The sequence below is a fragment of the Doryrhamphus excisus genome, chromosome 8 (assembly GCF_030265055.1).
Source record: "Doryrhamphus excisus isolate RoL2022-K1 chromosome 8, RoL_Dexc_1.0, whole genome shotgun sequence".
In the NCBI taxonomy this organism is placed as follows: domain Eukaryota; kingdom Metazoa; phylum Chordata; class Actinopteri; order Syngnathiformes; family Syngnathidae; genus Doryrhamphus; species Doryrhamphus excisus.
Window position 1 is genome coordinate 10,631,335 of NC_080473.1, and position 21,892 is coordinate 10,653,226.

At 39.3% G+C, this 21,892-nt stretch overlaps 1 protein-coding gene across 11 annotated transcripts; it reads left to right on the forward strand.

Moving 5' to 3' along the window:
• Positions 1 to 1,900: 1,900 nt before the first annotated feature.
• zbbx (zinc finger, B-box domain containing) lies at positions 1,901 to 20,146 on the forward strand. 11 transcript variants are annotated; one of them, XM_058079525.1, is made up of 11 exons: positions 1,901 to 2,070; positions 2,282 to 2,361; positions 2,904 to 2,936; positions 3,015 to 3,141; positions 3,563 to 3,676; positions 9,582 to 9,669; positions 10,600 to 10,654; positions 11,268 to 11,377; positions 16,158 to 16,368; positions 19,482 to 19,641; positions 19,884 to 20,146. In XM_058079525.1, exons 4-11 carry the CDS (start codon positions 3,077 to 3,079, stop codon positions 19,912 to 19,914), a joined length of 834 nt encoding a protein of 277 aa, XP_057935508.1. In that variant the 5' UTR covers positions 1,901 to 2,070; positions 2,282 to 2,361; positions 2,904 to 2,936; positions 3,015 to 3,076; the 3' UTR covers positions 19,915 to 20,146. The 11 variants fall into 11 exon arrangements, with proteins under 11 accessions (XP_057935508.1, XP_057935510.1, XP_057935516.1 ...); XM_058079527.1 differs by having other exon boundaries at positions 3,018 to 3,141; XM_058079533.1 differs by lacking the exon at positions 2,904 to 2,936 and having other exon boundaries at positions 19,763 to 20,146.
• Positions 20,147 to 21,892: the final 1,746 nt, after the last annotated feature.

A 21,892-nucleotide genomic window follows, 5' to 3' on the forward strand; every position in this document is an offset into this window, starting at 1 on the left:
GCTTACAAAGCTGACTACTTTCTATAGTATTTGTCCCTTGAGAAGATATACTGAAATAAAATTACTACAATGCGAGGGGTGTACTCACTTTTAGTGACTGTGAAGTACTATTAATGTGTATGTAGTCTGCTTTGTAGGTTTTTAGCACTGACATTTATTCAAGACAGTGCATGGTATGCTGCATGATCATACTGTACGTCTTTCCGAACTAGATGAAGGAAACATAAACCTCTCATGTATTTCTACAAAATGGGATCTCATTATTTTCAAAACGATGCCGCTGCCGTTCCGTGTACCACAACACAGCTAGAGTTAATTTAGAAACATCTCTTGGCAGAAGTTCACATTACTTCATAATTGAACAAAGAAGCACTGTGTGACCCCAGGCGTTTTAGTTTAGTGCAACAATAAGGGAAGTTTCCTTGCAAAAACAGATGTCAGGCTGCATGTTAAAATGACTTTAAAATTTGATAGTGCACGCCAAAAATTAACATAGTTTTGTGGCTGTGATGGGTTTGGAACTGAAAGTTGTATGAATTAAATCAAAAATAGTATAAAATGGTGCAGCTATGCAATATAATGAGCCCCAACATAAAAAAAAACACAAAACATCTCTCTAAAGTGTTGCACTTGCCATTTTCCCAGTCAACATTAATAACAAAACATTTTTCAAAACTCTAACTAACTTACATCAGCTTCATTCAATAAATATTCCATTAATATTCAGCAGATGCTATCACATTATTCCAAACAATCATCTCCTCACTTCAGTTATCTTTTCATTGTTTCTGTGTGTGTAATCTTCTACATGCTATAATTTCCACATACAATTTTAAATCGTGCAGGTCACTGAAGATTAAAAGTGTCCACTTGAAGATGTTTGCTCGGTATTAATCCTGTGATAAGACTGCAGGACTACTTCTGCTGCCAATTTTAACACGAATGTATGACGCAATGGATGATCCAGAAGACCAGATATGATGAAATGAGCATGCCTTCTATAAAAAAAACATTATGTATTGGATATTGTGAGTGAATACCTATTGAAGTGTGATTTTAGTGTACATAATGTAACAGCATCTAGCACGTAAAGTTCAACTCAGCAGATGACATTCATTACAAGACCATCATTACTGTCTACAAATAGCCCTGACATTTCACAGTGGACTCATTGTCTTTCTGCAGGTTGCTCCCTTGTATCTATTGTTGCTTTTAATGTGTTCTTTCTGGTCCCTTAATCGCCCCGTTTCCGCATCCTTCATTTTAGCACCGCATTTCCTCCTTTTTTTTACTGAACTTTCTCTTCCTCACACTCGCCCGCTCATCGGTATGCTCGCGCATGCAGGTCTGTCTTCACAGGCCGGGCCGAGAGTAAGAAGAGAGAGCAAAAACGAGCGTGAGAGTCACTGCTTAGCAGCCAAGACAGAATCCAGTTGGGGGGGTCACAACCTTAAAAGACCATCCACCCACAGCTACGCTCAATAAGTCACACATGCGCTCTTCCATGATGGCAGGTGCAAGAGGTCATACTCCAGCACATAGGAAGATAGAGAGAGATGGACGGAATGACAAAGAAACAAAAGTAGGATTTAGTGATAATGCGTAGGTGCTTGCAGGCGATGTATGAAGTCAGTTTGTTTTTGCTTTCATACAAGAAAACTGACTTTTTTATTGAAAGACAGTTGTTTATGTTATTGTTATCAAACAATAAGAAACGGGAATTCAACTTTTAATTATTTAGGGGTTACATGTATCAATATATTTGACTTCAATGCTAATTATTTTAATGTTTTATTTAATATACAGTTCATAAAAATTAACTTTCCACGATAATCTTGTCAGATGCGGAACTATCGCGAGAAACAGTGTCACGTGATTCGGTTGTCATGGAAATGCAAACTAACACCGCTTGCTCGCTCGTCCCCTCGTGCTTCCGGCTGGTAAAAAAAAAAGCCGAATAACAAATTACGACTTTTAAACCATCCAGCTGTTTAGTATTAAACACAAAATTTTAATAACGCAAACGTATGTTGACTTAAGTAGTCTAACTGGCTGCGTCACACCCGTCAGGTAAGCTTTTAACGCGTAATAACTGATGTTTTTATCGCCATTAGCACCAATTACCTCTACGTTGGCTACTACTGTTTCGTGACATGTCTGTTTCGCCATGTAAACGTCTTAATGCTTTCTTAAATTTAAATTTCTTTAGGACTAATACACTCTAACTCGCTTGTTTGTTTTCTTAAAACCTGTTTAAATGTTGTCTCAATTCATTTTTCAGCCATTCCTCTAACACTTAACACCGAAAGTGTGGATACTCAAACGAGGTGACAGGTTGTCTACCTCGTTAGATACTTAGAGGTGAGTTTGTCTGCCTTTTCACATCCGTATTCTTGTCTAAATAGTTCAACATATATTCATTGACTTTTTTTCATGTTGTGGTGGAAGAGTGTCTGTTCCACATTCACTTTCTCCACATGGTTACATTGTTTTTGCTACTCCGGCTACCACCTACATTCTATAAATATCCATGTTGAGTGCATTGGGGGCTCAAAATGTCCACATGTGTGAATGTGAGTGTCAGTGTTTGTCCTGACGTGGGTGTGTGGACCCTGCTTCTCAACTCACCAGTGACCCTGAGGACAACCTATGTGTATAGGAAATGAATGGATCAGAGCTGTTAGTGTTTGTTTGTTGTGATGATACAACTGTCATTTAAATGAACTTATGATATATGTTGATCGGATCGGAGGTTGCAACTCTATGTATGTACTCTATATGTGCCCTGCAATTGGGGAGTGACCAGTCCAGGTTGTACCCCACCTTTCGCCGGTATAGAAAATGGATGAATGGATACTATGTTTTTATTAAAATAGCTAACTATCCATCTTTATCCTGTTCAGGGTTGCAGGGACTTAGAGTCTATCCTAGCTGATGTGAGGACTGGTCAATCACCAGGTACATACACAGTGTGATCACGAATGTAATGTAATTTTTGTTGCATTTTATTTCAGAAGAAGTCTTTTTGTTAAAAAGACATAAGAACAATACCCTTGCACCCAGTCCAAGAGGACACATGAATGTAAATGACTTGGTGGCGCTTCCCTCCAATAAATCCAAATCATTACAGTTCTACTCGAGGTAAGTGAAGACAACATCACTGATATAACCGAAGACTTTTATTATACTGTACATTAATGCTTTGAGTTTCAAAATTAAGATTAACATTGTGATCAAGACTGTGATACTTAAGCATCCCCCCCCTAACCCTCACCCTCACTTAATGTGAAATGTAGTCCAACTTCCGCCTGTAGTTTCTCATTTGCCAACCAGTAATTGACTGAATTGATGTGCAAGTCTGGTGGTACACTCCTCCGGTGACTAATTGATGAAAATATTGATCCGCCATGGCAACAGGGATCTGCAAATGCAGTAGATGAATTGAACATATTGATGAGAGCCTGGCTCACCAATCTGATGGAGTGGGTCATTTATATGATTGACTGTCATTGATTGACTTCATACTCAGTGTGTGCGTCTCCATATCTGTGTGTTACCATAGGAACCCACAGGGCCTGCATATGGATACAGTGACTCTGGCCCAGCAGGGCAACGCAATGGAAGAAATGTTGCAAAAGCTTAAAGAGAGCATGAAAAAAGAGAAAGGCGAAAGGGGGTGAGTATCGATGGTGGGGAAGTACAGTATGTACTGTATGGCAGTCCAACATTAATTAATACATTAGGAATCAATATGGACAAAGGGTTATGGATGATGCGCACAGAAACATTGCTTTTTGACAACCAGTACTGAAATATGGCAGTGTTTACTTCTTTATCGGGCCCAGGTTGTGTGAAGGCGTGGGCACAGCTGTCTGTTATTTTGATACAGATACTCCATAAATAATAACTGTGTTCCATGGTAACGTTATAACCAAACTGCACACTACTGCGAGGGTAGTACTTTATTTGGCTACTTAAGATTTCATAAGAAATGCAGTGTAGTGCTACTCAGCCTCAAACTAAAAGCAAGAGACATTTCTATCTAATCTATAACCTCACGCAACTTTTGATACATACTCTTTCTAGGGCAATGTGCAGGAATTCCTAATAAGTATACTGTTACTGTGTTTGTATTCCTACATATGCTATAGTTTCCACATACCGTCTGAAAGCATGCAGGTCACATGAGGTGGGAGATTACAAGTGTCCACTCCAAGGTGTTTGCTTAGTATTAATCCTGTGATAACCTTGCAAAACAGTTCTGCTGCCTTTTTAACATGCATGCATGGATGATGGATGTTTTCCAACAGCTTAGAAATAAAAAGAATACAGTACATTTATCCCTCGCCATGTCATGCTTTGAATTTTACGATCAAGACTTCATGTTCATGTTCATGTTCATGTTCTCGATTGTTTTTTTTTTTGTGATTGGGTACAAGTGTGAAAGTAGCTACCCAGTTAGCTTGTTATTTTGTGTCCAATAATGCTAAAAAGTGCTTTTAGAAGGTTCTAAACAAGTTTTCTATAACTTAGAAAATGTGACATTTATAAAGAAGGAATGCTATATTGCAGAAATTCACTCATCACAGTCTTGAACCAATTAACGGCGATAAATGAATACTGTATATGTAAATACTGTAAATGTATGGTGCTGTATGTATCTGTTTTCTATACTATACATAGTAATCTAAATCTATTGCATAACCACAGTAATTCACCCACTATATTTCAATAGCTTTTTTTTTGATTGACACACATTGTAGACATTTGTAGTGACATTTCTATAGATCTTCTGGATGACATTGTTCAGGCTACCTGGATTTGAATCCCCATAAGCTCCTTTCTTAAACTCTCTATTCTCCTCAGAACAATAGCAGTACATATTTGACAAGCTCAAACCCCCCTCCCTCCCCCCAAGTCTTCAAGCTATGATTCATATTCGAGCTGTGCAGTTGCTGTGTATCTGTGCCATGCACCACTTTGTTTTTCTCTTTGCTTGTCCCCCAGATTGCAGCGCTCCCTGAGTAGATAGATGGCTCATCCTTGTATTAGAGTCAGATTCAGTTATACAGGCTCAAAGAATAGCTGAACAAATGTAGTTTGCTGAAAGGAGGTGTGGTATCACCACTTTGTGATGAGTACACAGGCAATAATAAAGCCAGTCTGATGGCTTTGGGGCAAATGCAGTACATCCTTCTGTGATTGGGTCTGCCCAACTCTCTGCTTTAATGTGGCTTTGTCTTTAGGCTTTGAAGGTTTGTAGATATCTGCTCAATTTTGCCTTGTCCCAAAGTACCATTGAGAATGACTTTGCCCTCACTCTTTCTTTGCTGTTCTGTTTATCTATTGATGCAGAATGGCCAGGAGCCATAATAGTTAAATAACAATGTGCATTCTTTGTAGAGTTGTATGTAGTGTTTTCATATTGTAGTTTATTAACATATTTAGAGCCACCGTGGTATTTAGAGCCACCGTGGTGTAGTGGTTACCATTATGGACTTTGGTGCAAATGCAAATAGTAAGCATCATTGGTATTCATCAGGAAGGGCATCTGGAATATCAAGTGTGCGGATCAAAAGATCAGGAAAAAGCAGAACGAAAGAAGCAAGACGTTCATTTACATATTTACAATTGTCTGCTACTTGTCAGCTAGGAGATCAGGGTTCAATTCCACCCTCGGCCACCTCTGTGTGGAGTTTGCATCTTCTCCCAGTGCATGCTGGGTTTTCTCCGGGTCCTCCGGTTTCCTCCCACATTCCAAAAACATGCTAGGTTAATTAGCGACTCCAAATTGTCCATAGGTATGAATGTGAGTGTGAATGGTTGTTTGTCTATATGTGCCCTGTGATTGGCTGGCGACCAGTCCAGAGTGTACCCCGCCTCTCGTCCAAAGACAGCTGGGATAGGCTCCAGCAACCTCTGCGACCCTCGAGCGGAATAGCGGTAGAAAATGAATGAATGCTACTTGACCCTTCAGTATGCGTGTATGCATCACTCAGTACCATAAAGGCTGTGAATTTGTGAACGTCTTCTTCAATTTCGGAACAACATTTGCAATAAAAGTGACTGCTGTAACTAACACATTACATGCAGCTCCAATAACATTCTTTTAATTTTGATGTTCGTGCGCAACAAAGATAGCTCTTTGCTCACTGAGTTGACGTCATTTCATATGCTCGACCCTCACGAAAAAGGTATTCATAAAATGTTTTCAAGGTTGGCAGGTCTGCTGTAAGTTTTTACGTCTCAAGTTTTTCTGATTTTTGCTAGTTCTCCTTATAAAAGAGTTGAGAATATAGAGCAGTCATTCATGTCATTTCCTTGGCTTTAGTCTTCAACTGTGTTTTGGAAATCGCTGGAAGAGAACTGTAGTTTGCTGATCACGTTTTATCTGTAGTACTCTGCCTGCAGCACTCAGTCAGAGTAATGGTTTGAAATGGAACTGCCTTGTGTATATTGTATGTTTTAGAAGACAAGTAAACATACACATGAATGTGGGCTTATTGGCTTAATTCTGTCTGGATGCTTCTTAATGCACAGTCTACAAAAAAATCCCACACGGACACACTTTGTGTCTCCAGGTGGAATGTCCTCAAGGGACATCTTGTCATTCTGCACCAGTAGAGGTGTGCCTCGGCTGTCTCCCTTGGCGACAGTCAGTTGCCAGGGCGATGGCACTAGGGTGATTACCTGACGCCCACCCCCGGTGTCAGCATGGCACACCAATGGATTTCACAGAGCTGGCAACTCTTGTCATATTTAAACACACACATTCTCCCTCACACACAGATATTGTCTGACTTTCAGTAACAGGTTGCCAGCTCAACTCGAAATAAACAGCCTTCACAATAGCATAAATAATTCAGCTGCATGAGCATGAATAACTGCCATCTAAATGAGGATTTCTTTTCATGTTTTCACTCTGTAACAGGCAAGAATGTCGAGCATTTGTGCCTTCATCAGGTACATCTGCATCTTTATGACTGAAAAAATACATCTTGTGTATATATATGTATCAAATTGTTGGCCACAAAACCATTATATGCTTAGGTTCAAGACTTTCGGGTTTGTGGGTTAAAGCATTGTCAAAAGTTCAAGCAAACATTTGAACGAAGGGTAAGACAAACAATCATTTTTGAAATATCCTGTGAAAAAGGACCTGAAGGCTTCTTTCAAGAATGAAAAACATTACACAATAGTCTCATAGGCCCAAATCCCCCTTTGGACCTGGTTCAGCATATCAGACATCTCTTGATTAGTCTCTGGCACTATATGTTGGTGGATACAATGATACATAAAGTCCCAAAGGTTTCTAGTTGATTTCAAGTCCGGGGAAGTCGACAGCATCTATACCAAAACTGCTGACACACTAAAACCTCATGTGGCCGAGCATTGTCATGCACCAGAAGTAACCTAGAGTCTACTACAGTACAATGTGAAGTGCAGGGGATCTCATCCAGTGATTTGGCTGGCATGTGAGGGTCTGTGCAGCGCTTCATGTCTCCCCAAGATATCACTGACCCAAGTCCTAAAGCCTACTGCTGGGTTGTTGCCCTCTACAGCCTCCCCTACTTGTTTTTTTTTTTACTGATTTTACTTGATTTATTGGCCGTTTTCCCACACCTGACACAGCACTCCACGTGGCTACGGCATGTATGGATGTGCCACTCTGGAGGAGCTGCACAATCTGACAAGCTTCTGTATCACTTTATGCTACCACTATTGATGTCATGCTGATTGTGTCTATTTATTTTCTGATCCATTTCCACAACTTCCACAAACTGATGTAGAATTTTATTGCATTGTAAGGGGTGAAGGTATTTGCTCAATTTTGCTAGCTAAAGATAAAAGCTAAAACAAACACATAGTCTCACAAATACAAAGATACTTATACATGCACCCACACAAAAAAGGGACTAATGTGACAACTGACAGTTAAGGTGGAAACATCGAGTCTGCATATGACAGCTTGCTTTGCAACAAAGGAAAATACGCCTTGATGCCCCTGCAAAGGAAAGATGCGTTGATGCCCCAGCGAAGACCTGATGCCCCTGCGAACAAAGGAAAGATGCCTTGATGCCCCAGTGAACAAACGAAAGCAGAAACACCATGAAACCCGTGCTTTTTTGCAGCTGCGCTGTAATAAGACCCGCTTACTTGTAGGCATACAGGGACTGCAGATAAGCCCGCACGTCTGTATTAGGTATTGTTGTCAGGAATAAATAATCTGGTTCTCATTCTATAATTTGGTTCTTTAAGATTCCCTTATCCTCTATTCGAAACCCACTTAGAGTCCTCAGGGGGAGGATTTCTACAGTGTGCAGATATCAAAGAAATTTGACACCGTTTGACACAACAAATTGTGGGGTTGCTCGTACACGGCTGCGTACTTTGTAAAATCCAGAGAAGGTCAAAAAAATGAAGACATAATTTTGTTTTGTATGTGCCTTTCACTGTATCTTCCTCACCATGTTGATGCTAAGTCATGGTTTTAAGAAGATGAATCAAGGATTTACTTGTCAGCTGCTTGACATTTGTTCTCGCTACATTATTCAACGCTTGCAGTAAAGTCTCTGAAAGTGCTTTAATGTTGAAATTGATGTTAGAAGTGTTTTGGGCTTTGTCTTTTAAAAAAATTTGCTTTGTTCCGATTTTAGCAGTTAAAGTTGATTGTTTCTTTGACTAACTAGTAAGGCGTCTGTGCCTGAAATAACATAAAGGACAGTTTACTTGAGTGGTGGCATGCAGATCAAACCACATCAAGAAGCCTCATCAAAGAACTACCAAGATATATTGCCCAAACAAGCCTCCCCGTTATGTCTTAACTTCAGCGAATTGAAACTGGCACAAGTAGGATGAAACAAACAAAGCTATCTCTGTGTAATCTGAACAAAAGCGCTACTGACCTGAGACAAAAGATCAGACCTGTGAGACAAGTGGGGGAACACAGATGATGGTGCCTATTGGTTGAGAGATGAACAGGGCTTCCAAATCCAGATTAAACTGATACTGAGAAATAAATAACAAAGGATACCCTCAATTTGGAGACCTATGGGGTAGAGAACCCACGGCTTGGGAGCCAGATGTGGCTGTTTTGATGCCTGCAACTGGCTCTGATGCTAAATGCTAAAAAAAAATAATGTTTGCTGACTTTCTTATGCATTTTATGCCAAACATCAATTTTCTATTGTAATGCAGGTGGCCAGAGCCAGCTGTCTTTATGATGTTTTCCGGGTCACACACAAAAACGCCCATTATTAATGGGTCATTGTGTAGCCTACCCGGGTCATTGAGATGTCAAGAAGTAAAACTTCCCTCCATTAATCAAATAGTCAGCCTGCTAATTTTGCAGAACCAAACCTTTTCACAAAGAAGGCGCAAAGAAAGGTAGCATTACAGTGCAAGCACCAAAAATGTTGCATTAGTAGTAAGACGTACTGGTATTTTTTTATTAGATGGCTTCAGTATAACATTGTTATATATAAAAAAACAGAGGAATTCAAATGATTATTTTACACTAGAATCCTATCAAAATGATTATATCATTATTACCAAAAAAGTCTCCCATTTGTTTTTTTTAGGCATACAGGACTTTTTCAGTGGAAGTTAGGACAACATGGGTCATTAAACAGAAGTTCTCCAACTGCTAACGCCAAGAAAACACAAAAGGTAACATGTCTGTCTACTTGTGGAACCTGTTCCAAAAATATTACAATTTTAATTCATTTTACATCCATCCAGTACATTGTTCTGGACATATTTGTCAAGCTATGGCATATGGATAGGATGCCTATTGCCTCGGACATTATTGTGCCTTGTTGAGTGTGAATGTGATGCATTTTAATTGTGCATAATTTGTAGTCTGAATGTGAGTGGTTGTGCTCTGCAATTGGATGGCGACCAATCCAGGGACCAGTCGCCGCTTGCCCGAAGTCAGCTTGAATAGTCTCCAGGATATCCCCACAACCCTCGGGGGGATAAGCGGGATAGAAAATGGATGAATGGATAATTTGTAGTCATGGATGAAACAATAGTTGATTGAAGCAAAAATAAATTTAGCCGACGGTAACGTTTGTAATTGTCACCGTATCGCAATCGAGCTGCAACCTGCAAAATAGAGTGACAAGGTGCTACATGTCCTCAATGCAATAAGTGCACGGGACTGAAAACGAACATTTGAAGCTGGTGAAAAAGACTTATGCAACCTAGTGTAATGTAGTGGTTTGCTTTGTTTGCTTGCCTGTCGCTGCTGAGTCACGTGACGGTAAATCAAACACGAGAGCGAGGGCTAGCTAAGGGAGCCTTCTCTGCATTGTGACAGCAGAGACACACAGCCATGTTGCATCTTGAATGAAACCACTGCAGTCCCAACTGAAGTGTAAATATCGATCGTTTTACATTGGTCTAGAAATCACAATAGATGTACACACAAAGTAGTTAGGCCAAACCAACTCCCAATGTTTTTAATTTAGTCATGAGCTACATTTTCCATACAAAGAATTACAGACAAAATGTCCAAGCATAAACAACCTTTACGGCAGAGTTGTTTTGCTCCAAGCTTCAACAAATCGTTATCACTGGTTTGTGTCTTGTCTCTAGCAGCTGTCAGCAGGCAAGGTGAAGATTCGAGTGCTGAAGGATGAACCTTTAACAGGTAAGTAGTTTTCTGCCATGGCATGGGGCTTTAGCTGCAGGGCTTCAAATGGATATGCTCTTCAAAATATTGTATTTTTAAATAACCTGGGAGCAAAATCTTTCTAGTCTCCACATGGAGGTTAATATTTAAAAGGAACCCTCACTGTTCTGACAAGTTTGCCTTGCAAGATAGAACATTTATGAGCATTATAAATACATTTAAGTCAGATTAAAATCAGTTTAAAGGTTTTAGATTTTTAAATATTTGAAGGAATGTCAACTATGCAAATATTACATTGCACTGTTGTCTTAGCAATACACTCCTGGTTGCTCAATATTCAATCACATTTTTCAAGCAATTTGAGGCTCCAAGGGTAGAAATGAAAAAATAAACACGTGCTAACATTACCTTGTCTGGTTCAACCATGGATGCTGATTATTACTATCCTCAGTTGCTACTTTTTATAGCCGTTTGTTGCCGTGCTGGTGTCTTCTGTCAAATGTGTCTATTTCATGTGGCCAATGGACTCGACAAAACCCTGACGACCCCACCTGGTCAAAATTTCAGCAACGTTTTACTCTCGATGGCCGGAAACACTCATTGTTGAATCACTGTGTCTCTGTCTGTCCAGTTCCACCTCATCTACCGTTGTGTGAAACCTGCTGTTGTCCTCAACCAACAAGACAAAAGAAGATAAGCGGATCAACCTTAGGACAGGGTGATGCCACAGGTGATGGACAGGTATGAACAAACCCATCTCCAAGTTATTGATTGGCTGGTAGCAATCACATTGTTCTGACATACATATGGGTGTCATGCCAGATTAAGTTAATTACTGGCCCGATATTGACATTTAAAGGTTATATTTGCCCACATCTGTATCATTTTTTTCCCGACAATGCAAACCAAATATTGTTTGTAGTAATAGTTTAACAGTGTAATCAGCGCTCCCAAAGAATTTACCAGTTAAATAGAAATTGCGGGCGTGGTTAACATTCTATCTACCAGTCTTACTCACTGTCTTTAAAGAGTTAAAAAAAACACACAGTAATTTAATAGATTGATAATAACAGACAAGACACTACAAAAGAATAATTCAGAATAACCAACTATGTGTACTCTAAACATGTAATATATCAGTTATTTACAACAACAGTACAGCAACGCATGCTGGGAAACAGGAAGTGCTGTTGTCAAAAACCATATATACATACATTGCGCTGATTTTACTTACGTTTATTTCACCGCCATATTGGATGTGGCAAGGATGTGCTGTAAGTGAAGATACGTTAATTTACTTAATTTCATTAAGTGCCTTTCCACAAAGAAATTTCTTGTTTAAACATTGCATAAAGGTAAGAATTGATGACATTATTTCTACTGTGCATCTCTCGCTGAAAAATACATTTGATGTTCCTTTCGTAGTTTTACACAATACTAAACATACATAATAAAGATGAATTAGATCAATATAATGTAACATATGTCACACAGCTGTTTGGAGTTCCAAGATAAAGGGGACAAAATGCTGTCACTTTTTTAAATTCAATAACCCATTGAGTTTGTTTTATACTATACTTCCCATTCTCATGACCTATGCCTCACTCGCTTGTCGTTTTTTCTTTATAAATTCTCATAACTTGCACTTTTTGACATACAGTACTTCATTTTGTCTCTCACTCAGATTATATCATCTTTTTGCCTTTCTTGCTCAGAATTATTAATGTACATATCTCCATCATCGCTGGTGTTTTAATTTCTTGTCTTTGCCTCACTGTTTCTGTGACATTACTGTTGCCGTTGAAGCAATGTTCGTGTTTGCACTGCCAACAGTTTAGCTGGAGCCACTCATCGATAATCTAGTGATCTCTCATCAGAGCACATCAACAGAAGACAGGGTTCCCTGCAGCAATGACATATTCAAACCTCAACGGGGTAGCACCCACAGTGAGATTGGTGTTGATGCCGATGTTGCATTGTAAATGTGGAAAGCGCTTCATCTGTCTTCTGACTTCACTTCATAACCACCTTACACAATTCTGCATATGCCAATACACCTGTGTGTAAGGAGTATGGGAATGTAAAATTCACAATATACACAGTAAAATTATTATTATTTTTAGAAATAATGGATACAGCTTTGCCATGCTTTCGGTAATTGTCCCTTTGTTATCACCACCACCCACCAGAGCAACTGGTTTTAACTCATAGACTACACTTTTGAGATGCATGCGCTGCATTCACACAAAACTGGGAACTAATTTCCTGTAGCATGGCAGTGCAGTGATGTGCTGCTTGTTGCCTGATAGCATGCCCAATCCCTGGAGAGTGGCTGTAATTCATCCTCAGGCCTGAGAGAGGAATATAAGGGCCAGCTTTATGGGACCATTACAAGGCAGTGTTATACTTGTGTAGGCTTGCCTCTACACTGCCTGTGTGTGCGACATACACACTCACAGGTATATCAGTGAAAAGGAACATATGAAGTAAATGCACAATGACAGCTACACTAAATCCAAAAAATGAATACATAGTAGATGTTCTTGGAGGCCAAACATATAATCCGAACAAAATCCAATCCTAAATTTGCAAAAGTTGAAAGTGTACAATTGTGTAAATGTGTAAACAATGCTAACAATGTCACCTTGCCTTTATGCCCTGTCATTTTAGATGCTGATGCAATAACACTTAAAAAAAGCAGACTTGAAGATTAATTCAGACATATGGCTTTTTCTCTCTCTCTCTCTCAAACACACACACACACTGTCTGACTCAATTTAGCATTTAAGCACTTCTGTCAAAGTTTATTTGTCAACGTTGGGTTTCCAAGATAGGAAATATATCCAGCTTTTAGCCCCTATTCATGGTAAACGGTATAAATCTTGTATCCACACAGATAACCTTTGTAATAATGGGAAAAAATCCTTCTATACAAGTGTGTATTTTCTTGACAACCATTCATTCAAGATGCTTGAACTGTGTTGGGTGAAATTCTGAGCTCTTGATGAAAGTCATTTCTGAGAAACACCTAAACTATCAATTTTACAAAATAAACTTTTATAGGTTTTGTGACAGGGGACTGACATCATGATGACAGCAAAACATTGTGAAACTGCAAAAGATGACCACAACCTTCACTAAAAAGCAGCATGGGGACGTCCAAGGAATGCTCTGGTCTTTTTGTGAAAAATTAGGAAGACCATTGGTTGGCAGCGTCAGTCTGTCAGTGGCAGGTCAGACTGGGTTTCTCATTTAAGTTGCTTTGTGGTACTGCGGTGGACGCCCACTTCATTTTGAAGTGCACACATCTCTACTCTTATTCAATCACGCTCAACTGTGTATTTTGGCAGTGTACAAAGGCTAGGGATTATACACATGCTGCTGACGCATGCATCTCTCGCTCTTTAGCTAATCCTGTGTCATTTGTGTTGGAAAGAATGAGAGCGAAGGGCATAGAAGAAGAGAAAGGAAGTCAAAAAGAATATTAATTTCAGAATGATGTACCTGATCTGACTATAGTTTCCGAGTGGTTACCATATTGGCTTCATAGGCAGGAGATGGGTTCGAATCTCCACTTGGGCATCTCTGTGTGGAGTTTGCATGTTCTCTAGGTACTCGGGTTTCCTCCCACATTCCAAAAACATGCATGTTAATTGGTGACTTCAAATTGTACATAGGTATGAATGTGTGTGTGTGATGGTTGTTTCTATACGCGGCCTGCGATTGGCTGGCGACCAGTCCAGGGTGTACCCCGCCTTTCTGAAGTCAGCTGGGATAGGCTCCAGCGTACACCTGTGACCCTAGTGAGGATAACCCGCATAGAAAATGAAAATAACAATCTCTTCCAGGGTCAAACTGTTGCCATCATGAAACCCTTACTAACAGTAATTTCAATATTTAGTTGCCAGTCTAAACCAAAAAGTTAACCACCGAGTTAAAAAACAAACAAAAAAACCTCCATGGTTGTGCACCTATTTGTGTGTGTGGTTCGTTCTTGACATCTTCAACAACAGATGAATAGTTTTCATGTCGGTTAACCTCATTCTCTGTGTGGTCAGTTGTGCTTAATGAAATATAATGAGTTTTTCCTGCGGTTCAGAGAAGCTAACCAACATCAACGTTCAAGAAGTCTGCTTCCTATTTTATCATTAGTATGGATATACCTGAGCTGTTTTGACCAACAAAATATTATATTTGTTGTTGCCTTGTGGTGTCAAGTTTAAAATTCCGAGTGTATTTTCTGGAATATAATGCTATGGATGTAATGTGAGACAGGCTGGAACACACTGGAGTGTGCACCCTCAGCGTGCTGCTGCGTCGATAGGTCACATGGGAGAACCGTAGCAACGGTGCATGTGATGATAGCCACTCCGTCACACTTGCTTTTCCAGATTAAATGAATTTTGTGACATTTCTAAATAAATGTAATATATAGCGCTACTATAATGTTTACTTCATCATTATGACAAATTTTTGACTGATGCGACTTGCACTCCAGAGCGACTTACATGTGCCCAACCTGCACATGTCATACAAATGCGGAACCCTTGCGGTACCCGGTTTGAGAATGTATTTATACCACAGAGCAAGGATAATGTGGATAAACATTCAAACTCATTGGCAGTTGAATTGAATTTCCCATCCATTTCATCAAATGCAAATGCCTTAGTACATGTCTCAAATGTCTAAGTACACCTTTGAAATTATTCAGTACAGGTAGCCTACAGTTAGTAGGGTTAACCTACATTTAGCACAATTTCCAATTGAATTGCTCGCCCAAATTGATATAGTATTGAGAAACAGATCTATTTATTTATCTGAACTTTACAGACTGAACTGAAAACTGAAACCAGTGAAGTGCAACAAAATGAAGAGCAGTGAAGCATAGAAGCTTATTCAAGAGTCGAATTGCATGCTGAGTACGATAAATTTATAAATGCTCTCAGGTCTGCACTGATATTGAAAGTCCCCCCCCCCCCCCCCCCCCCCCCCGTCCCGTCCCAACAGTTCACCCTAACCATGCCTGATCTGATTGCTGATTCTTAGGTCTTAAGGTTCTCCCCAAAACATGTAGGCTCAATGTCATTGTACAAGTCATCAATTATTATATTATTATTTCAATATTGAACAAAGCAAAACATGGCACCGTGTTATGTCTATTGCAGTGAGGATCCCCCTAACTTTTAGTTTTGATCATGCTAGGATTGTACAGTTAACTGAGCTCCCATAAAAATATGTTGAGACAATTAAGTATTTACTTCTGCTCAAATTGGCAATTGCATACACACAGCCTTGAAAAAGCTCATTAACTGTCCCTTCTATTTGTTTTCTTCAACTCCTAATTATCTAGCTATGCGGTGGCAGTACACAGATTATATTGCCTACAATGCTACATCACAAAATGTTTTTTGGGACTGTCATTTAATTTGTATTTATGTTTTACAATAATGTTACAGTACTAGATACATTATATTTTGGCTTGTTTTCTATTTGAGTGCATCTCTTTTTTTTATTACTGCAGATATTTGTTGGAGGTTATGGACAGGACAAAAGGGTGGAAATGACTAAGAAAGAACCCGATATGAATGTGAAAAAAGCTTTTCAAGATTGTCTTCTTGGTGGAGAGTATGATGAGGAGTCGTCCGCAAGATCTTTCCAGGATGCTCTCAAACAGTGGAGAAAAGAGAGATCTATTAGTGCTGGAGAACAAGTAACTACGTGGACACAAACAGGTAAGAAATGCCATAGTATTTATTTCACTTGTATATCATGACACATAAACACAAATTCTCAAGACACTTTAAAAATGGAGCTGGCCCAGAACAATTGTCATTATAAAGTGTGACCAATAAAAGCGGAGAGGGCGTACCAAGAGGACGGTCGGAGGTAGAGTAAATTAAGAAAACCGTCCATGGAAACACTGCACTGGAAGACGTGCAGAATCTAGAAAGCTTTCTTTGCGGGTTATTGTGTGTAGCTGCTCTATAGGAGTCCACAACTCAATACAAAGGGCCAGAAAATGAGCATAATAGGTTCCCTTTAAAGAGGACCTAAAACTGAGGACTGAAAAATGATCATAATAGGTCTTCCAGATTCTTCACCTAAAAAGGGGACTTATTATGCTCATTTTTCGGCCCTATTCCAGCTGTATTTCTTTGGATTTTGTGTTTAATTTATTCAACTTACGGCCCGCCTCCAGGCACACACACTCAGCTGTGGTTGGACTTCCAGTGTTGTGCCCACTACCTGTAAGCTCAACTTTACAGAGGTTGATAAACGGTATCGGAGTTGATACGCCGATTTATCTTTTTAAAATGTTCGCTTTTAACATAAAGCCTATATAAGACGTCTCTCAATGGTAAGTAGCTTTAGCATTTTAGTGCTACGTTTTCTACAGCATCGGCAAAGTCTAATGTGGTCATTGCACGTTTTTTGCAGGACCACCACTGTTTTTAAAAAAAACTGGTAGAGCCACTAATTGTGGTGGGAAATGGCTGTTAGCAACCCCGCTCCCTCTATGCACACTCTATAATGCTACACAGAGAACTGATTTTGCTCCATGACTTACACAAAACTGCTTGCTCTTCCGACTCTTTGACACAACCAAGTAACGTTGGAAAGATGTCGGACCAGATGCATACTGACCCATGTTCACCAAACAGTCCAGTGTGAAATGCTGTTGACAGATTACAATTGATTTATTTTGCTGGTAGAGAATAAGGAACTCCAACCACTTGTATCAGATGGTGGCGTCTTTAGGATTTATAAACAAATGTGGCTTTCCCTGACACCTAAAACACTTTTTCCGAGCCGTTGCTAGCAAAGTAAGCAAAGAAGCAGAGCTTTTGGGAATGCAGGGGAAGCAGAGTTTGGGGGAGGGCAGAGAGTGTATCTCGCCTACAGCCATGCCCATAAGGAAGCCCGCTCATCTGGAACACAAAGGAAGAGTTTTGCAACGCTCTCTGAAACCTTAGCATTTTTAGTCATTCCAAACTTCTTTCAGGGCTCACTTTCAAATGCGAAAACCTCATTATCTGAAACTTTGGCAGCGTTTAACACCAGACTACAACATTCTAACTACATTTATAGGTCAGAAAACTGGAAAAAGCATAAAAGGTTCACTTTAAATGTGCATGTTGTAGAGGAAATGCTATAGTTATAGGTTTTTATTGAATAGCTTATACAGCTTTAAAGGTAGTAGGTAACACTTTACTATAAGGTACACGAAATAAAGAAGTTAATGAGTAACGCATCTACCTAACCCTAACCACTACTCATTAGTTATTCACGACTTCCTCAGTAACTATTTTAAATGTGCATGTCGTAGAAGAAATGCTATAGTTATAGGTTTTTATTGAATAGCTTATACAGCTTTAAAGGTAGTAGGTAACACTTTACTATAAGGTACACAAAATAAAGAAGTTAATGAGTAACGCATTTACCTAACCCTAACCACTACTCATTAGTTATTTACTACTTCCACAGTAACTACTGTGTGTTTGTGTACCTTATTGCAAAGAGACCAATATGTAAACGTATAATAGTATGCAAGTTAAAACAACGTCAGTGACATTTTTTCAAAATACAAAAAATACAATTTTGTCATTCAGGTGGATCCTCGGAGCATTATTAATTCCTGGATACTTCTTGACTTTGGATTGTTCCAATTTTGAATGAATTATTGTTTTATTAGAAACAATGGAAACAAAATGAATATGTTCCAGTGGCTTAACTTTTGGCACAAGTTTACATTTTACTATAATTAAGATGCAAATTACATATGAAACAGCTGGAGAGAAAATGCAAGCATCCTTATGAAAATATTTACATCAACTTGAAATAATTAAACCCCGCTACCTTGGAAATTGGGAGACTTAAGTACTGTAGGTGTAATTCATGAAAATGGTGAAATTATTCCACTTGTTATTCAGTGATAACCAAGAACATCCGTAATTGAAAAGGCTGTTCTTGTTACACAAAACAATGCACAATGCGGAAACTTGTATTCAAACCCATTAATTAAACTTTGTCTCTCACACTGTTTGTGGTAATATGTAGCATTTTCAGCAGTACACGTCTCTCTTGCTACATCAACTCGACATTCTCTCTGCTTTCATTTTCGCCAAGTCTTGAGTGCTGCTCCTCTCCTGGCCTGTACTGTGATGTGTTGAGAGGCCTTCCGGAAAGTGCTTATCATTGCAGTAAGAAAAATAATCCATGGTGGTTGCATATTGAAATAATGAGAGAAGTGTTATGGGTTGGCCCCTCCACCATGTGTGAATGTATTTGTACCTCTGCATCAGGCCATTTTTTAAGCCTTTCAAGTTGTGGGTCTGCATGTGCAGCAGAGCGTTTGTCTGCCGGTTTGTGCTATTAGTGATGTTAGTCGAGGTTCTGTGTGTCGAGGTGTTTGTGCTTTTTATTTGGCCTCCCATTTTCTCTGCCTTACCGCTAGGACAAACTCTGTCCCTCTCCTCATTCGCTTTATTCTGCAAATTACTGCAAGCCCCTTCAGCCCTAATTATTTCTGTCAAGCCACTGGCTCTCAGGTCCAATTTAAAGCTGCCACTGTGGACTTCAAAAGTGTTGAGAGCAATCATATCGTTTTTCTTACCTCCATCTGTACTCTTGGTGTTGTATTGTATACATCTCGTTCTTATTCCTTATGCATCCGACTGCTGTCTGTCTGTGTTTTCGCACTTAAGGTGCAATGAAAAGGTGTTTTCTCACTTGAGGAAAAAGTTGTTTGTTTCCTATCCTACTTTTGTGTGACACATTCCTTCAGCTTGGCTTTTTTTTCTTTTCAATTTCTTCTAACCCAACTTCATTGTTGATTCTCTTCCAGTATCAATGCCTGGCGTAGCAGTCCAGGCTGACTTTCCTCTAGAGAGAGGCCATGAAGGACAAAGGGAAAGCTGGGGAAATGACAAGGTACCCATCAAGGTGGAGTTCCCGGGAAGCAGACTCACCTACATGGACAGGTTGCTTCTCAAGAAGCATCGCAGGTATAAGTTTTAACATACAAAGTTTTACTTGTGCTGTTGTCAAGACAACAAATACCTTACTGTTTTTATTATTTATTTATTATATTATTAGTAATAATTTGCTAAAACCTGTCACTTTCAGTTCTCCTGATGTGCTTTGACAAAGGCTAAGCCCAAAAGAAGTATCCAATATAGCCTCGAGTCATTAAAAAAAAACAACAATTATAAAACAGTGACTTCCAATTATGTGCTACTGTAAACAGGTCTACTGGAGCTGAGGGCGATAAAGTGTAATGATTGACATGTAGACCGGCCAATGACTGCATGAACAGAGATGAGAGATGCCAGCCACTGACAGTATAGTCTCTATATAGTATAAACCTTGACCTTGACTTAATTTAGTATCAGGGTTAGTGTGATTTATGTTATTATAACAGCAAATATTTTTGTCTGACTTAATTTGAACATTTACTGTATGTAAATGCAGGATTATGTTGCAATTATAAATAAAACTTGAGTCGTTGAATGCTTTATTATCTGTGTTTTATTCCATCATGGACAGTTCATTACACCTGATATTTGGGTCTTTGCGTTTATAATTTGCATTGTCTGTTTTACTCGGCTTTCCCCAATAACCAAAAAGATGTTAGGTTAATTTCCCGTCAGCTTCATTGAGCAAACCTCTCACCCGTTTTTTTCTCATTTGTTTCCACTGCGTCTGCCTTTCCCAACAGTCAACTCTAATTGCAAAACAGGCGTGGCTTCAAAAGGCCCCATAATTGCAATTTTTTGTTTTTCTAAGTGACTCCTTTTGTGAGAGTAGCCCACCGGAGACTGGGCCAGATGTGAGGAGCGCTTGAGTTCACTTGAAGGCCCACCGACTTCCTGAGCTGGACTGCTCTAAGTCCTTAGCTGCACCAGCCTTTAGCTGAGGAACAGAGCAGGGAGCCAATCTAGTGTGCAATAAGCCCGCAGCCATGATGGAGGCAGAGCTTAATGAAGAGACGGAGAGACTGACTGGCTGGCTGGCTGGCTGGCTGGCAGAAAAAAGTGAGATGCTGAATTTTAACAAGTTGCTGAGAGTGAAGGTAGGACAGAGTGTGAGATGTTTTATAGATGTCACTGAAGTGGAGAGGGGTATTAGAGTCGTAAACACCACCAGTCCAGTGACTTGGAGGATTGTCAGGCTGATTATGGGAATTTGCCGGGCAGTGCAGGTGAGGTTAGTGAGCACCTTCCTCAATCAATGCCAGAGTCAAAGTATCTGTGATCAAGGCACTGAACCTTTTAAAGAAAATCTGTACAGCCCGAGGTCTCATCTTGACTGCACCAATGTAATCTTTGAAAACGAAATCCACCCTACTCTTTGTGATCTTTTTCAAGGAAGTCATGTATTATTACCATTTTTTTTCAGCCAAGTTATATCAAAAATATTAAACCTTCCAAAAATATTGTAGTGAGGTGTCCATCCAAGATTTCTTTGAATCAAGATTACTCATGAGTTTTATGAAGGATTATTGTGCCTATTGTGAGATCTTTCGAACCTGCAACAAAATCCTTGACACCGAGTGACCAGTGTGGAATACTACATCCTCACTTTCTTTTGAATGTTTTATATTTGTATTTTAGTTCATTTAGCCATTTTTATACTTGAAAATATGTAATATTAGCTTAAAAATGCATATGTTTTCACTAATAATAAGCCGGATTCAACTACATAGTAGCATTATTTATTAATGAATATAGTGAAGCCATGAAATTAGAATCGCAAAGTACCAATGGGTGACTATATATATTTTTTGACACAATACCCTGCAGTTCTGTGGAACCTGCTTCCAACCGATGATCCTCACAGATCCCTGCAGCCTGCAGTCCTGATGAAATAATGAATCACACCGTCTCATGTATAATTCCACAACTTGGCTTGATCATAAATCAGAGATGACCTCTAAATGATCTACATTTTTAGATTACCCTCTTTCACTGCTGCTGCTTGACACTTTACCTGAGCAAAGTTACAGTCACAACGTCAACAGTGTCTATTAAGTAGCATTTTGTTGGCAGTCCTCCCATCATAGACCATTAATTAGTTTAAAAACCCATGATGCTAAATATCCAATACAGTATGACTTCTAATAAAATGGGAGACTCATCTCTGTCGAAGTCCTGCTTCAAATGACAAATAATGCTGATAATAGGAGTTAATACAGATTGATCAAAATCTTAAAATAGCTAGAATTTCCATTTTGCACATTTGAATCTTAATGAGGTT

What these genes read in the sequence shown, in the direction of transcription:
- zbbx (XM_058079525.1), top strand. Translation starts at nt 3,077, where the DNA reads ATGAATGTAAATGACTTGGTGGCGCTTCCCTCCAATAAATCCAAATCA. An exon ending in AAAGAGAAAGGCGAAAGGGG is followed by an intron (nt 3,677 to 9,581) that starts GTGAGTATCGAT and finishes TGTTTTTTTTAG; the next exon opens with GCATACAGGACTTTTTCAGT. An exon ending in AACTACGTGGACACAAACAG is followed by an intron (nt 16,369 to 19,481) that starts GTAAGAAATGCC and finishes ATTCTCTTCCAG; the next exon opens with TATCAATGCCTGGCGTAGCA.